Source organism: Aspergillus puulaauensis, chromosome 5, assembly GCF_016861865.1.
Source record: "Aspergillus puulaauensis MK2 DNA, chromosome 5, nearly complete sequence".
NCBI classification, from domain to species: Eukaryota; Fungi; Ascomycota; class Eurotiomycetes; order Eurotiales; family Aspergillaceae; genus Aspergillus; species Aspergillus puulaauensis.
The window spans coordinates 359,773-375,939 of record NC_054861.1 but is presented as its reverse complement, the minus strand read 5'-3'; the positions used below and the strand labels follow the sequence as shown (position 1 = coordinate 375,939).

Genomic DNA, 16,167 nt, shown 5'->3' with positions numbered 1-16,167 from the left:
ATTAAAAAATGTCATAGTCCAGTCTTTGCAGGCATATCAATCACAGACAGTATGTAACCACCATGAATTGATGCTGATATCAGAGCCCCTACCATCTCTTCCTGATACACCCACCAGAACACTCACCGGAAAGCTGTGTTGTGGTGCATGAGCTGAGCTGTTGCGTTCATATTTCGTCAAAGGTCTTATCAAGCTTCTCTTTCCAGTTGTCTTTCTTTAACAAGGCATCTTTAGCCGGTGTAGTATCTGCTTTGTTTCAGCTCCCTCCCGCTCATTGGCCATGCAGACAATCACAATAGCATCCAGCCAATATCGACTTCCTTGACTGCGCGGATTTCTTAACACAGTCACTGTCTTTGGCGAGCTTGATCTTTTCGAATCTGTTCCTGACTAGTGATAGGCGAGACTCTGTTTATTATTTATACCCCGTTCCCTCCCAACAGCTTTGTTCCTGTATCACTTTCCTACCATCTGTCGTTCTCTCTTCCACACTTGCACTCTCTCACCATCAGCTCCTGCTAGTCGGTCCTCCCTTCTTTGACTTCCATCATTTCGATCCTTTACGTCTGCAGCACGTCAAAATGCGTTTCTCTCTCTTCACCCTCCCCGCGGCTCTGTTCGCTGCCGTGGCCTCCGGTGTACGTCCTCCCTCCCCCAGCCTACCAACAGATCCAATCCATGCTAACACTTCCTATCTGTCCAGCACACCGTCGACTGCTGGGGAAAGGGCCTCAACGCCCCCGTCGAAGGCGTGGACTACGTAATCGAACTCATGGACAAGGTCGCCCTGGGCAAGCTTAGCCACCTCCCCCACAAGTCCGACGGCAAATGGCTGTACACCAAACCCGGCGAGTGCAGGGAGCTGGCCTGCCTCAAGGAAGCCCAGGTCCGCTGGTGCAACACTGTGCGTCCATCCTTCTCTTCCCTTTAATACCAATCTTTCATTCCACATTGCGTCTGGATCTAACCACTCTTCTTCCTTAGGGCGGCCTCGGTCACCAGCTCATGATGCAGAACATTGTCGATGCTGTCAAGGTTCTTCGCCGCGAATGCTCCGCGGTTGTCAACGGCGTCGACACTGCTGGCGGTGTCCTCTACCAGCCTGACAACTGGAATATCATCCTGCAGCAGGAGGACAAGTGCAAGGACAAGAAATAGGTGCTTGCTTCTTACTTCGTCTCGCTTTACTCTTATTTTACTGGAGTTGGCCTTTTTCTTTCCTTTCCTTTCCTTTCTTTTTTTTATGGTACCTGCATGGAGATGGACAATGAGATATCTATGGAGGATTTTAATACCTAGGATAGGCACTGCTGCGAGAGGTTTTTCCGGCTGGAGGGTCGTTTCCTCGATCGCTTAAGTAGTTAGTTTTAGTTAGCACGTACACAATTTGACACTTTGACACTTTCTGAATTATTCTTGGTCTGTCTGGGTGAAGCTGTGCAATTTGTATCTGTCTAACACTGCCTGCGGGACCAGGGTCGTCCTGGATGTATCATACGGCCATGGTGTTAAGCTGCGTCTCAATGGGCTCCCATACATCGTCTCTGTTCTGTGCGGGTTTTGCCCACTGTCTGCTCTGTCGTCGTCAGTATCTGCTACACCTCGTCAAGATCGTGCTTTCTGATTCTAGTCGACTGGCCTTTCCTGCTGCTTTCTAGTTGGCGAGAGTTGGCGAGTCGTGGATCCAGGAGTTCATTTCCACGCGCTGGTTAAATGAAAGCTGATATACTAATGCAGTGCAGAATCTGGAGACAAAGCTCCAGATTGCCACCCCGCCGCAGGTCGCCGCGGAAAACACCGTCGAACAGCCTGGTGGTGCTGTAGTCTCTATTGGACAGCTTGTTGCTGTATATGGGGTTTCTATGTAGTAGACCGTCGCTTCACTACTCCCATTTATTTAATCCAACTGCTTTTAATGCCCAGAAACCTTATGCTGTCCATTCATAATATCGTTGCCCGTTCAGCTGATACATCCGAAACTATCAATATGCGCACGTTATCTGTAAATGGACACAAACGAGCAATGAAAAAGAAGATGGCGCAGAAGAATGCGTCTGCCTTCGTTAGTTGTGTGTTAGGACAAGGTACGGTAGAGTATTTAGAATGGGTCTCACACCGTTAAGAATTACTTGGCAGGAGCTGGCTGCCGAATACACAAAAAATAACCATACTGGCCTGGTGAGCGGTCAGTAGGCTGAGACTATGATTTCTTTGGTCTCTTAGCCGAGATACTCAACCGAAATGGAGCTTTCTATGTGCCTAGTACTAGAGGATAACCCGTGCAGCTTGTACTAATATATTATTCGTTCGCCTAATTAGGCGATGTCAAGCCAAGTCGATTAGCGATGGAGACGGCAATAGTTAAAATTCTTGGCATCTCATGTTATGACTTATAGAAATGGGCATTTAGTAGCTTGTTATATAGGAGTTTGCCCAGAGAGAGAGAGAATCAGAGATATGCGAAGAGGGAGTGATATTTATATAGCTGTAGCAGAGGAACCAGTTCGGACAGATTACCGCCATCCCTAGAAAACATCGAGACTTTGGAACTAGACGATCCCTCCCTAATAGGGATACTGCGGCTATAGCGATCAGGTACTGTTTCTAGAAGGTTTAACGAGTATATCTTTTTTTCAAAGATTAATTTACAATATTCGGCTTGGCACTTTGCTTAAATAGCTCTCATTAAGTACCTAAAGTCGACCTAGATAGAGCTGTTTCAAGCACTTTTAAGTCCTAGTTCTGATCTGTCAACAGCAGAAGATATGAATCTATTCAATGGGCGGTTATCCTTATACATTCTGACTTTCTTCTGTTGGATATCAATCATATCTGACCAGCCATTGACCTCGGCGACAAACTCCTCCTACTCCTCCGACTCATTCACCGTATTGGCTTCCTCGCGTGCTGTCGTCTCCGGCCAGTTGACCCCTGCTACGGTTGTAATTTCCCGTGTGACTGGAAAGATCACCGCCGTTTTTGAAACCGTCCTCCCGGCTACTGACTTTCCCGAGGGGATCTCATATACCGACTATTCCCCTTATGTCCTCCTCCCGGGGTTGATCGATACTCATGTGCACCTTAATCAACCGGGCCGTACAGAATGGGAGGGTTTCTATACCGGTACCCAAGCCGCCGCTTTTGGTGGGGTCACTACTGTTGTGGATATGCCCCTAAACGCCATCCCACCTACCACGACAGTTGCGAATCTGAAAGAAAAAGTTGCAGCAGCCCAGGGCAAGTGCTGGGTGGACGCTGGCTTTTTTGGTGGTGTGATTCCCGGCAATTCTCATGAACTCAAAGCCCTTGTCCATGAAGGTGTGCGTGGCTTTAAAGGATTCCTAATTGATAGTGGGGTAAATACCAATCCAGGTGTACTCTATGGTACTGCAGCGCTTACCTCCCTCTAGGTTGATGAATTCCCCGCTGTCAATGCGAGCGACATCAAAAAGGCCATGGCTGAATTGGCCGACGAACCCACGACGCTCATGTTCCACGCGGAAAAGGAACCCCACGACGAACCCCCTCCACCAACCGGACCCGTGGACCAGTACTGGACTTACCTGGCATCCCGCCCGTCGACCTACGAGACCGGCGCCATTGCAGAAGTCTTGTCCCTGGCCCACCTAGCGCCCCAGCTCGCCCTGCATATCGTCCACCTTTCCGCCATGGAGGCCATTCCGATGTTACGCAAAGCGCGCGCACAAGGCGTGCCAATTACTGCAGAGACCTGCTTCCATTATCTCTCCTTAGCTGCCGAACAGATCCGCGCCGGCGACACCCGGTACAAATGCAGCCCGCCCATCCGCTCCCAAGAGAACCAGGATGCCCTGTGGGCCGAGCTAGCGCGATACCCCGACGACGGCGTGATCCAGACCGTCGTCTCGGACCATTCGCCCTGTACGCCGGAGCTGAAGCTCCTCCCGCAGCACATCCCTCCTTATACATATGCTTCATCCGATTCCCACAACGGCAGCTTCCTCACGGCCTGGGGAGGTGTCTCGTCCGTCGGTATGGGACTCCCGATCTTGTGGACCGAATTCAGCCGCAGGGATGACCTGTCCTCTGCGCCTGAGGGCGAGAGTGCGAACCGTGCCCTCCAGGATATCGTCCGACTCTGCTGTATGAATACCGCGGCCCAGGTTGGTTTGGAGAAGCAGAAGGGTGACCTGGCCGTCGGAATGGACGCGGATATCTGCGTCTTCGACGACAAGGCCGAGTGGGTTGTCGAGCCATCTACCATGCTGTTCCGGAACAAGGTCTCGCCTTATCAAGGCCAGAAACTGAGGGGTGTTGTTCGCGAGACTTGGCTCCGGGGTCAGCGGATATTCACCCGTGCTGCTGGATTCAGCGAGAACAAGCCGTCGGGGAAACTCCTCCTGGAGAAACGGGAGAAACAGATTTCCTCATCTATTAAGCCTTGATAGCACGGCATACCCCAGACTGAGGCAGCTTGTTATGACCACTAATGACTACTTAGGTGCCCGGCGGAGTTGGAATTCTTGCGTTGACTGATTGTGGGTGGTGGTAAATGGTATTGTCTGGAATGCAACAATATCAGGAGTAGCTGGCTGATCAGTTACGGTAGAGGTTAGGCTCTAAGGTTAGATAATACACCGCTAGATAGAACTGTATAGATCCCTAGAGTAAAACAATTAGAATTTAGAAACATTTACTGATAGATTATAAGCCTCTTTGAGTCTGTAGTATTGACTTGCTTTTTTATAAATTAAATTCAATTAAAGTAATGGTAGTCAAGCTCCGTCTGTGTCAACTTAAGGGAAGACTTCGACAAGGCTGGCATTTCTCAATCAGCTTCTAGCCCTATCAACCAGCTACTTACAATCCACAGCCGCAGATCATGGCTCTGCAGAACCACTAAATAGGGCAAGTTACGTTAATTCCAGAAAATCAAGCCTTCATATCTACATATATAACAATATTATACGCCGTTAATCTTGGATTGGAATGAACCTTTGTCATGCACTTCGTATCTTAATCTTAATCAGGTATTTAAATTCATAAGATCAGCACCCTTTATATATAATCATGTTTAGTGTCCTTCGCGAGCAATTTGGCATCAACCATGCAAATATATATCGCCATCGTCAATTAGTGAATCGAGCCCAACCATATTCCAAGAGTTGTTACCAGAGAGCATACTCTATACAGCTGGAGTATCACATGGATGCTGGAGCCGATACCGGGTGTCCCGACTCCCGAAGAGGAAATGACAAGGGCGTGACAACACCACGTGACTCCATTTTGGACTCCAACTTTCGACGTTCACTTTCGCTTTCATCTTCCTGACTCCAACTGTCCCACACTTCGATCCGGCTCCCCAACTTCTTACCAAGGTATGCAATTCGGCTCTTTCACGGATATTCCAGAAGAGCTGCCTCTTGCCGACTCACTGTCCCACGATGACTTGATCGGAATGCTAGTGGGGACGGACCAGACGCCGGGGAATCCCCCTGTCGCCGATCACACGAACATTGGTCTAGACGGCGACGCCGGGGTTATCCTAGACCACGACCATTCAGCCTCTCCTGCGGACGGGCCATCTGCCTCACAAAATCCCAATGTAGGACGCGAGTCACGCCGCTTTGGAACCAAAGTGGCCGCTGTTAATGTATTGAAATGCTGGTTCGATGAACACCACCACAATCCGTATCCGTCCAAGGACGAGAAAGCTTCGCTGGCTGCTGAGACTGGCCTAACAGTCGGCCAGGTAACTACCTGGTTTGCTAATTCTCGACGCCGACGGAAGGACAGAGGTACTCACCGGGCCCCAACCCCCGTGCCTTCCCGGGGACCCATCGATATCAGCCGTCCCTATGATGGACCATCATCGTTCATGAGCCCGTTGGAGCGATGGAGAAACTCGCCTCCAGAGGCCGAGGCTGCTTCATTCGATGCAATCATGGGTGCTGTTTTTGATAGCAGCCACACGTCCTACCAAGACGGCAGTTTATCCCAGCAGTCAACACCCAGCGATGCTCGATCAAGTGCGTCGTCCAATGCTTCTGGATCCGGTATCTCAAACAAATCCGCATCGTCTGCATGCAGTCGAGGATCCCATAGTTCCAATGGGTCTTTCACCCGGTTCTACTCAGCCGAATCAGTAGCCCGCCGCCGACGACGCAGAAAACGCACGGCTGTGTTCCCACAAGGAGCGGAAAAAGAAGTACCAGAACGACGGCCTTACCAATGCACGTTTTGCACGGACACATTCCGTACAAAGTACGACTGGACACGCCACGAAAAGACACTGCATCTGTCACTGGAAAGCTATACTTGCTCCCCGAATAGTGCACTTTATACAGGGACTGACGGTACGTCCCGGTGTGTGTTTTGTGATCACCCTAATCCCTCGGAGAGCCACGTCGAGAGCCACAGTTATAGTAGGTGTCGAGAGAAGCCGGAAGTCCTGCGGACATTCTACCGCAAAGACCACCTCGTTCAGCATTTGCGCCTTGTGCATGGAATTAATCAATTCTTACCTTCGATGAATAGTTGGAAGTCACAGGTTGACCGAATCAACTCACGGTGCGGGCTGTGCGGCGAGAAATTTGTCTCATGGAAAGAACGGAATGAACACATTGCACAGCACTTTCGGGACGGTGCGCGAATGAAGGACTGGAGGGGGTCCAGGGGCCTCGACCCGTCTGTAGCTTTGGCTACGGAAAATTCCATGCCCCCGTACCTGATCGGAGAGGAATCGATGACGTTGGATCCATGGAGCGCGTCTCGTCAATCCGAGGTTCACCTCAACACTGCAGACAATATGTTCATCGACCCGCGGCTTCCGGCTTCATCAAACCCGTCATCATTTGAATACTTCACCCTGCAGCTCGCCAACTTTGTTCGAAACGCCCAGAACTCCAATGAGACGGTTACCGACAGCATGATCCATACAGCGGGCCGCCATATCCTGTTTGGCGATGACGACCCTTGGAATCAAACGCCAGCTGATAATGCAGAGTGGCTCGGCATGTTTAAGAGGGGAATGGGCATTGAGACGGTAGCTGACCCGGCGGATCCGCAGTCTCCGTCTCAGCTGGGCAGGTGTGAAAGCCTTGACTTGTTTCGGTTGTTCTCCGCTGGTCTATGCTCCCCGTGGAATATTCCAAACCCGGATACGAGCATCACAGACGCCACTGTCGCGGAGGACGCAAACGTGGTGTGGTCATGGCAGCAGCCAGAGGCCCTCGCTGACTTTAGGGAATACTATACACAGGTCCTGTCAACGGGCATTCCGGATGCGCCGGAGGATTACTTTTCGTCGGTCCTGTGCGAATTCAGACAGTATTACAACGAAATAGCCCTGCCAGGAAATATTGGAAGCCAAGCTGATGGTAATCTTGGATTCCCGAATCAGACTACCCATCCGCATTCCTGAGGCAGCTGAGGATGATGCGCAGAGGATTTCTAAGCCATCGATATGGATATTGTGGCACGTTACAGCAGGATCGCACAGTTGCAAATTGTTGCTGGTGAGCACGAACTCATGACAGTACTGATCTTTGCGACATCGAAGATACCCACAGGATTTGCGTGCCAAGCTCTCCCAGGCGGGCTAATTGTTCCCAAAACAGCTTCATCATGCGCAGCTGACGTAAACTTACGTCCATACTGACGCGCTATTGCCTGAATACTGCCGATGCTGCTGGCGCTGACGAGATCTGACGCTCGGCCGATCGCGCATTAAGAACACGTCCCCAGTTTAACGAGAAAAGAACGGGATTTGAAGTTGACACGGTTGTACCTGTAGGAGTGCAGTTAACACTGCAGGGAGACCGCCGATTTTACTTTCCCGAAGGGGCAGTCACGTCTATAAAGCAAGGGATGTCGCCGAGCGCCACTGCCATATAATACTCAATCTTCCCCGCCTTGCCTGCCCACTAGTACCCCTGCTCTCATTACTACTCTCGAATTAACGGCTCGGTATTTACGTCATGGCACCCGCTCTCCCACCATCTGCCGACTACGTGATAGTAGGTGGAGGCACCTCCGGCCTGGTGCTTGCATCCCGACTGTCAGAAGACCCAACCGCTAGCATCGTGGTGGTTGAAAGTGGCCCTGATCAAACGACCAACCCGGAAGTCCGCGACCCGCTTGTTTGGCGAGCACTTAGTGGATCGGATCTGGACTGGAAACCCCGGACTATTCCACAGGTGTGAATGACAAATTACCTCTATCTGGACTGCTCCTAAGTGTGACAATGCATAGGAAGGTCTGAACAATCGGACGCTGGACCATCCGGCCGGGAGAGTGCTCGGCGGATCCTCTACGATCAACGGATTAGTACTGACACCGCCATCGCCGGCGGGAATGGACGCCTGGGCGAAACTTGGGAATCCGGATTGGACTTGGGAGGTCTTCAAGCCGTATCTGCAAAAGTCGTGCACATTCCCGGGGAAGGCAGCTGAAGGGGTAATCAAAACTATGGAGCCGACGTTGGTGGACGGTGTGAATAATACCCTCGCGCAGGCCTGGATTGATGCCCATGCGGAAGAAGGCTACGAGCAAGCCACAGATTTTGAAGGCGAGCAGCAGACGATTGGCGTGAGGCCCTTTATAGCCACGATCGACCCTGTCACCGGGATGCGTAGCAGTGCCGATAACACGTATGGCGCTGTCGCGGGCGCTCGTCCAAACGTGACCATCGCTACTGAAGCTACTGTAAGGAGAATATTGTTCTCTGAAAGTGGAGCTATCACTGCATCTGGAGTTGAGGTCGACTGGAAGGGATCAACTGTGATAGTTGGGGCATTGAAAGAAGTTATCCTCGCAGCTGGCGCCTTTCATACCCCGAAACTCCTCGAATTGTCCGGTGTGGGTGACAAGGAAAGACTGCGATCACTGGGGATCCCAGTGGTCTTGCATAGTCCAGGTGTAGGCGAGAGCTTCCAAAATCACACAATGGGGATAATACCAGTGCCGTTAAAGGACAATCCTGACCTTGCGAATGTGAAACCAGGAATACAGGCACTGGCATTTAGACAACTGGATTCGGACGATATAGCTGAGGTGCTCAATCAGAAGCAGGAATGGAATGGCCATGAGGACATCATCAAAACACTGCTCCAATCGCCCAAGGAGGCTTCCGCATATAGCCTTATCGGCATGATGCAAAACCTCGCCATCGTGGTGGTGATGCTCACCTTTCCTTTCTCCCGAGGCAGTGTTCACATCTCATCTGCAGACCCCGACGCTCCAACGAGAATTGATCCACGCCTACTCAGCAGCGATCTAGACATCGAATTCCTAGCGCGGCATGTGCGGGATCTACGAAGGCTGCTATCTTCCCCAGCCTTTGAACCGCTCATACAATCTCCTCGGGAACCCGCCGAATTGGCGAAGCTCAAGACCACACTACGCGAATCCATGGCCAGCACGGCACACCACGCTTGTGGCACGGCCGCCATGCTTCCGAAAGAGTGTGGAGGTGTCGTCGACCAGGACCTCAAGGTATACGGAACAACAAACCTCCGGATTGTCGATGCGAGTGTCTTCCCGCTTATTCCACATGCGAATCCAATGGCGACAGTTTATGGCGTTGCTGAGCGCGCGGCCGACCTGATCAAGGGTTGCTGTAGATGATGTTCGACAATACATATCATTCCTAAGTCTATAATCCTTTGTATTGTAGTTTACTACGCCATGGAATACTACATACATCATAAAGACCTCTCCTTATTCCTCCAGAACCGTAGGTCGCTGACGTTTAACCCACGGCAACCACAAACCTCCAACGCACAACAACATCGGGAAAACCGAAACGCCAGCAACCAATCCTATCACCCAAGTCACCGTACTCCATCCGTAAGCCTCCTTGATAAGCCCAGCAAGAAACGATCCCGCGATCGCACCAGCAGAGAACGTAGCACTCAGGATCCCATACATCAACGCAGTTGGCTCCGAACCCCCGAATATACCAGGCCGCCTCTCTTCCTGCTCCGACGCGGCGAATGCAGCTTCAGAGAGAAGCGGCGGGTCCGATGCCGCAAGGCTCAGTCCTAGAAGCGCAAGGAGGACACAGAGCAGAACCTTCTGGCCTGTTGTATCGGCTGTTATGAACCGAAGCAGAACAGCCGGTATGGACACGCCCAGCATAGACGCGGCTGCAACGTAGCGTCTAGACTGCGGGAATCGATCATTCACCCACCCGTAAAACGGGCCGAGGAAATTGGGGAGCGACAGCGGGAGGAAGATCAGTCCTTGCCCTGTTTGGGCCCAGTTGAAGGTGTCTCGCACGAACAGCGGGAGGATGCTGTTGAAGGAACACATTATGAGTGCGCCGACGAAGTAGCCCCAGATTGTTACCCACATGCGTTCGGAGCTGAGGAGGACGAAGAGGGCTGGTGGTCGGTCAGGGTCATGCTGTGTTTGTTGCGCTAACAGGGGAGAGTTCTCGGATGTAGAGACACCACCGTTGCCTCCTTCACTACTGTCCCCGGTCCTAGACTCAGCATTCGAAGCATCACCGGTTTGTTGGTCGTTCCGCTCAATCATAACCAACCGCAACGCAATATCAACAACAACAAGCCCAAACGCCAACCCAAACACCGCATAATACCCCCCAGACGCATAAATCAAGCCCCCAAGCAACGGACCCAGCAGCGGACCCATCATCATCGCCATACCAAGATACCCCAGCGCCTGCCCCAGTCTCTTCCGATCAACCGAGTCAACGAGCAGTGCACATCCAACCGCCCAGACCACTGCGGCTGAGGCGCCTTGCAGCAGTCGGCCCGCGATCCAGAGACTGAGGGTCGTCCCGATGCAGAGCAGGAAGCAGGATCCGGCTAGGAAGAGGAGGCCGGTGATTAAGGGCCATTTTCGGGAGGAGATTAGATCCGCCAGGTAACCGGCGATGGCTGTTTGGTTAGTTGGTTTGGGAAGTGGATTGGGTTGGTTGGGTTGGTTAAGCTTACGGGCGCATGCGAGCTGGCCGGCGCCGCAGAGGGCGAGCAGGATTGATGTCCATCGTTGTTCTGCGAAGTCTTGGTTAATATCCAGAACGGGCTTCGGTAGTAAGGGTCCTTACCCTCGCCTTTAGGAAGACCAACCCGCTCGTGGAGAGCAGTTGGCATTACCGGGACGAGCTACCAGGTTAGCTCAAGCCGGTATTATCTTGATTGGATACCTACCAGTCCATAAAGCAAAAGGTCCTGTGCCTTGGTTAGCTATAATTACCTGCGGGTTTCCGAAGGGGGATTACAGTAAAAATGGCAAAAGAGACTACAAACGTGATGAATGCCTCCGAGGACCGCCACTGGGCGGGTGGACGAGATCCAGCATTGGTATACATTGCTGGAGTGTTGGCTGAGGTTGTCAACTTGCCAGGAACGAACGCAGAAATTCAATTTATCGAATATGAAGTCATAGCTGGTTTTTGAGCGTTGTTGGTGGGTCTCCACGTCAGCAATCCAGTTCCAATGCAGATCACTGTTTGGTTGAGAGAGGAGAGTATAATCTATATGGGATCTGTATTTATTTGGTTGGCCGTAATAACAGAAGATTATAATTCAGACTCTAATATTAAATAACAACATTCATACTGCACCATTGACGCCGTTTTCCTTATGCACGCCGTTGACTCTGACTCCTTTAATACCATTCACCCCATTCACCCCATTAACCCCATTAGGTGCATGCCCGTTGACCTGTACTCCGTTACTTCTCTCTGCAGCAATATCCCTCCTCTCCTGTATCAAAACCTCCGCCCACTCTCTCATCTCCGGCAGCGTAATCCTCCCCAGGACATGATAAAACTCATCCAAATCCTCCCCCAAATCCCGCTCATACTCAATCGTCTGCAGCACCATCTCCAGCTTATCCACATCGTGCACGAACCGCGCCTCCAGCGTCTCATTATCTTCATATTCCCGGAACAGCCCCATCATCCTCGCTGCGCCCCGCGGCCCTCCTCCCCCGGGTATACTACCCAGTAATGGCCCCGTGATATACTGCATGGTCGCCTCCTCCCTCCTCGCCTTTTCTGTTTTGGTGATGTCCGTGTTCAGCGGTGTAATATCGCCGACGAGACACTCCGCCATGTCATGCACGAGCGCCATCTCGATACAGCGCGGGATGGAGATTCGGGTCGATAAGGCGGGCGGGCAGAACATGGTCATGATGGACATGCGGTACATGTGGTCTGCGATGGACTCGCCGTGGTGCGAGAGGCCGGCTTGTTGCCAGCCTTCGCGTTTGGTGGTTTTGAGGCGCGAGAGGAGGTGGAAGAAGGGGATTGGGGTGTGGGTGTTTTCGGGGGTTGGGTTGGGGAGGGAGGAGAGGACTGTACGAGATCAAATGGTTAGTTGGGAGGTTGATATGGAATTGATTAAGGTGAGTAAGGGAAGGTACCAGTTCGTGGATCCCACTCTGGGGTATCGGGAGTGATGGAGCCCATTGTGTTTGGGCTTCAAGGTGAGAATGTCGAAGATGGAAGAGAAAAGAGAAAAGAATGCGAAGAGAGGATGAGAAAAGGAAGATACGTGTTCCTTGGCCTCAATGCAGCCACGAGGGAGGAGAATGTGACATGATTCGGTTTGCCGACGATCGCGGTCTATAACCATTCAGCTGGACCAGCACCGCCGATGCCATGGCCCTGGTCTGCCCATCTGCTGCTGATCATGTCGATCTAGATCGTCGATTGCCCAATTCCGCTGATCGAGAGCTGTGACTGACTACGGAGTATTACTGGCGAGTCCGAGTGACGAGAGTTGCTTGCGTGATGTTGAGTCGAGATGTTGAGTCGAGAAAGGGGCCAGCTGGCATGCAAGGACGACCGGAATATGCTGTGTCGCGTCATGATCCGGGATGGCTCCAATTATTAGAATGTGTACGTGCATGTAGTATCTTGGCGCAGATGTCGTGCAAACAGCAAGAGCACGTCACTATGTAGTAAGTAAGCAGCTAGGACCTCATTGAAGGAAGATGGAGGTAAATTCCATAGATAACTCAATCTCCAGTCCAGTCAGGTAACTAAACGAGGGATCTGAACAGAAGACGGCAGGGCATATCCTATCGGGAAGGAATCGACGAAATGTAGAATATTCTGTCTAGGTTGGTGGTAAATAGCTTCCCGATAGGGCTAGGTGATGCCGGCGGGACGCGAAGGATACAGAATCGCCAGCGGATTGTGGTGGTGACTGGCCTGCGCATCGTGGCTGGCTGATCAATCGGTCTGGCTCCGACAGCGGAGCCACTTACACGCCAATCACACGCCAGTTAAGCGCAAGGGGTCAAATACTTAGTAAGCTGCTGGTCCACAGCTGAGCTTCCACAGTCGGCGACTCGGCAGCTGCCTGGGTATCGCCAAGGCAGTGAAGCACCTCAGCTTGGTAGCTGTGGCATTATGTCTGCAGTGCCATCACAGACTACAGAACAATCGCCTCAGCAAAGACGCAAGCCTCCGCGTCTTGCGCATAAAAAGTCCCGCACTGGGTGCCAGCGATGTCGGAGTCGCAGAGTCAAGGTATGTACAGGTAACAGTATACCCGGTCCAAACCCTAAGTTAGTTGGACTGACAGAGCAGTGCGACGAGGCCCGGCCCGTCTGTCGCGACTGTCACCGACATGACGTTGCGTGTGTTTATGACAGGTCTGAAGGCTTCACCCAGGCAGGACCACCTGCAGCCCAAGTGGTCTTCATCCAGCCTGTCGAACCCATACGAGGGCATTCCCCTGCCTTCAGGTCCAGCCACGATGAGCATTTAGAGCTGCGACTCCTCCATCACTTTACTGTAGCGACTACCTCGACAATACCATGGACCCACGTGCCCCATATCAAGGAACGCTGGACGGTCGACGTCCCCCGACTCGCATTCACCTACAGACCACTGCTGCATGTCATATTCTCAATTTCCGCGCTCCACATGGCCAAGTCCGAGCCAGGCCAATCGCATTTACTAGGTATTCACCGAGAATACTTCGAAGAGGCGCTCCGCGAGCACAGACTCTCCGTCCAGGGCATTACCCGAGATATCGCCGACGCAGCATGTTTCACAACAGTCCTTTTACTAATTGACGTGTTTGCCACATTGCAAGATCGACCACTGCAGCCTTATGAACCACCGCTAGAATGGATGCACCTGGTCCGGGGATCCGAATCGGTGTTTCGTTTCGCTCTCGATACGATTCGAGACAACCGCTCTGCCAAAATCTGGTCTATTATTGAGAGTTTCCCGCCAGTCCGGAATGCAGTTTCGAATTTAAGCGCAGAGGACTTGGAATTGTTTTCCTACCTCGTACCAGACTCGGGCAGTGAGGAGGAGAAAGAAATCAATATTTATAGAGAAACAATCGCATATATAACCGCCACCCGCCTCGCTATGGAATCAAACGAGTCTTCACAAATCACCGCGCGACATATCATGGTCTCCCCCCTGCTTGCACCGGCTGAATTCATTGGTCTTCTCGAAGACAAACGACCGCGCGCATTGGTCATGCTAGCGCATCTTCTTGCTATGGCTGCGCCGCTGAGTGATAGGTGGTGGATTGGACATACGGGGCATAGAGATGTCTTTGCGATTCGCGATATGCTTGGGGAGGAGTGGGGGGGGATGATGGAGTGGCCGGTTGAGGTTGTTAGCCAGCGGTGTTGGATTTGTAGAAATGATCAAGCGTCCTAATATCCTACAACCAGTACTCCGTAATCCGTGATACTTTCACGCCCGTTCTATGTTCGGTCACTCGGTGTACTGACGAAAGACTAGTTGCGATATTTCCATGATCCAACATAGCCACCAGTATAGCCTCAGCATGCACCAAGTGGATGTAAAATTATCCTCTACCGGCAGGAAACCCAGGGCACAGCCTTGGATCATCCACATTTGATGTGGCTTGGGGCGAAATCTTCACGGACAGACACTCTGGATTGATTATTTGGGGGCCTACACTACTAAACGAGACCGAAGGCCCTGACAAGCCTTCACCGGGGCTGTGCGATGGTCCACTGTGGATTCCAGAAACAAATCAGAACAAGTGACGACAGCAATTCTAGCGTTTTAATTCGGCAATGCTACAGGGATTCTCGGTTTCGTTTAGTAGCGGCCGATCAGTCGTAGCTGGTAGTTGAGGTTCCTGGATAGAAATATACTTAAGGTCGAGGATTTTTCAGTTCTTAATTCATTCGATCAAGCATCTCTTCGATAAAGCATCTCTTCAATCAAGCATCTCTTCAATCAACATCTTCTCTGCAATCAAGCATCTTCTGCTACAAACAGCCGCCGCCAACCAGCGTACTCCTATCAACCCTCACATCCACCACAAAACAATGAGCGGACTCGACGCCGCCCAACTGGCCATCTTCGCCGTCCTCAGCCTCCCAGTCCTCTACCTGATCTACAGCCATGGCCGCCGCGGATTCCTAGGATGGGGCTTCCTGCTTGTATTCTGTATCCTGCGACTGACTGGCGCCGGCATGGCCATCGGCAACTCTGGCCCCGCTGCCCAGATTATCTCCAGTATTGGGTTATCCCCGATGCTGCTGTCGCTTGATGGGATTTTGCACGAGGCGTATGTGCCCCTTTCTCATCCTCACTGGCCTTGGAAGATGTAGTTGCTAATTTGTCCGTATAGGAGAACATACCGCTACGCCACACTAAACAAAGGAATCGAATACCCATTCATGGCCGTCTTCCATATCCTGATCGTCGCCGGAGTCGCACTCGTTGGGTCCGGGGCAGGCGGGCTGACAAGCGAAACCCCCGAGGCTAAGGATTTGACCCATGTTAAAGTCGGAATGGCTTTGTTGGAGATTGGCTGGGGGATACTGGTCTTATGGACACTGTGGACGTTGAAGGAGCGGAGTCATCCTGTTGAGACGGCGCGGGAGGGGAGTGCTGTATGTATACCGTTCTTGAAGATTTAATAACTGGAAGACAAAGCTAATGATGGCAGCTTTTATATGGTGTTCTCGTGGCCCTGTTGGTTGAAGAGATCCAGCTTGTATACTCGCTGGTCGCGCAGTGTACGCAGCGGGCGGACCTGAATCCGACGACGGGGAATCTGGCGGTTCGTGTGGTGCTGGGATTTCTTCCTGGAGTTGCTGCGACGGTTGTGCTGGTGGTTGTGGGGGTTTGGACGAGAAGTGTTTCTGTGTCCAAGGAAGTTGCTGGACGCGATTCTGGACGGAGTGGCTGGGTTTAGTTGA

At 51.9% G+C, this 16,167-nt stretch overlaps 8 protein-coding genes across 8 annotated transcripts; 6 read left to right on the top strand and 2 right to left on the bottom strand.

Moving 5' to 3' along the window:
- Positions 1 to 581: 581 nt before the first annotated feature.
- APUU_50166A (uncharacterized protein) lies at positions 582 to 1,158 on the top strand (the record flags this gene model as incomplete). The annotated part of the gene is made up of 3 exons (XM_041705133.1): positions 582 to 638; positions 704 to 904; positions 985 to 1,158. 3 exons carry the CDS (start codon positions 582 to 584, stop codon positions 1,156 to 1,158), a joined length of 432 nt encoding a protein of 143 aa, XP_041557649.1.
- A 1,607-nt stretch (positions 1,159 to 2,765) lies between these two features.
- On the top strand, positions 2,766 to 4,424 carry APUU_50165A (uncharacterized protein; the record flags this gene model as incomplete). Its single annotated transcript, XM_041705132.1, has 2 exons — positions 2,766 to 3,356; positions 3,411 to 4,424. 2 exons carry the CDS (start codon positions 2,766 to 2,768, stop codon positions 4,422 to 4,424), a joined length of 1,605 nt encoding a protein of 534 aa, XP_041557648.1.
- A 935-nt stretch (positions 4,425 to 5,359) lies between these two features.
- APUU_50164A (uncharacterized protein) lies at positions 5,360 to 7,402 on the top strand (the record flags this gene model as incomplete). Its single annotated transcript, XM_041705131.1, has 1 exon — positions 5,360 to 7,402. The coding sequence occupies one exon, from the start codon at positions 5,360 to 5,362 to the stop codon at positions 7,400 to 7,402; it is 2,043 nt and encodes a 680-aa protein (XP_041557647.1).
- Positions 7,403 to 7,958: 556 nt separating this feature from the next.
- APUU_50163A (GMC family oxidoreductase) lies at positions 7,959 to 9,606 on the top strand (the record flags this gene model as incomplete). The annotated part of the gene is made up of 2 exons (XM_041705130.1): positions 7,959 to 8,177; positions 8,233 to 9,606. 2 exons carry the CDS (start codon positions 7,959 to 7,961, stop codon positions 9,604 to 9,606), a joined length of 1,593 nt encoding a protein of 530 aa, XP_041557646.1.
- A 93-nt stretch (positions 9,607 to 9,699) lies between these two features.
- APUU_50162S (MFS transporter) lies at positions 9,700 to 11,317 on the bottom strand (the record flags this gene model as incomplete). Its single annotated transcript, XM_041705128.1, has 5 exons — positions 9,700 to 10,883; positions 10,941 to 11,000; positions 11,054 to 11,111; positions 11,157 to 11,177; positions 11,228 to 11,317. 5 exons carry the CDS (start codon positions 11,315 to 11,317, stop codon positions 9,700 to 9,702), a joined length of 1,413 nt encoding a protein of 470 aa, XP_041557645.1.
- Positions 11,318 to 11,561: 244 nt separating this feature from the next.
- APUU_50161S (HD domain-containing protein) lies at positions 11,562 to 12,421 on the bottom strand (the record flags this gene model as incomplete). Its single annotated transcript, XM_041705127.1, has 2 exons — positions 11,562 to 12,307; positions 12,376 to 12,421. 2 exons carry the CDS (start codon positions 12,419 to 12,421, stop codon positions 11,562 to 11,564), a joined length of 792 nt encoding a protein of 263 aa, XP_041557644.1.
- Positions 12,422 to 13,369: 948 nt separating this feature from the next.
- Positions 13,370 to 14,644, top strand: APUU_50160A (Zn(II)2Cys6 transcription factor; the record flags this gene model as incomplete). Its single annotated transcript, XM_041705126.1, has 2 exons — positions 13,370 to 13,489; positions 13,550 to 14,644. 2 exons carry the CDS (start codon positions 13,370 to 13,372, stop codon positions 14,642 to 14,644), a joined length of 1,215 nt encoding a protein of 404 aa, XP_041557643.1.
- Positions 14,645 to 15,288: 644 nt separating this feature from the next.
- On the top strand, positions 15,289 to 16,163 carry APUU_50159A (uncharacterized protein; the record flags this gene model as incomplete). Its single annotated transcript, XM_041705125.1, has 3 exons — positions 15,289 to 15,530; positions 15,594 to 15,858; positions 15,915 to 16,163. The coding sequence occupies 3 exons, from the start codon at positions 15,289 to 15,291 to the stop codon at positions 16,161 to 16,163; spliced, it is 756 nt and encodes a 251-aa protein (XP_041557642.1).
- Positions 16,164 to 16,167: the final 4 nt, after the last annotated feature.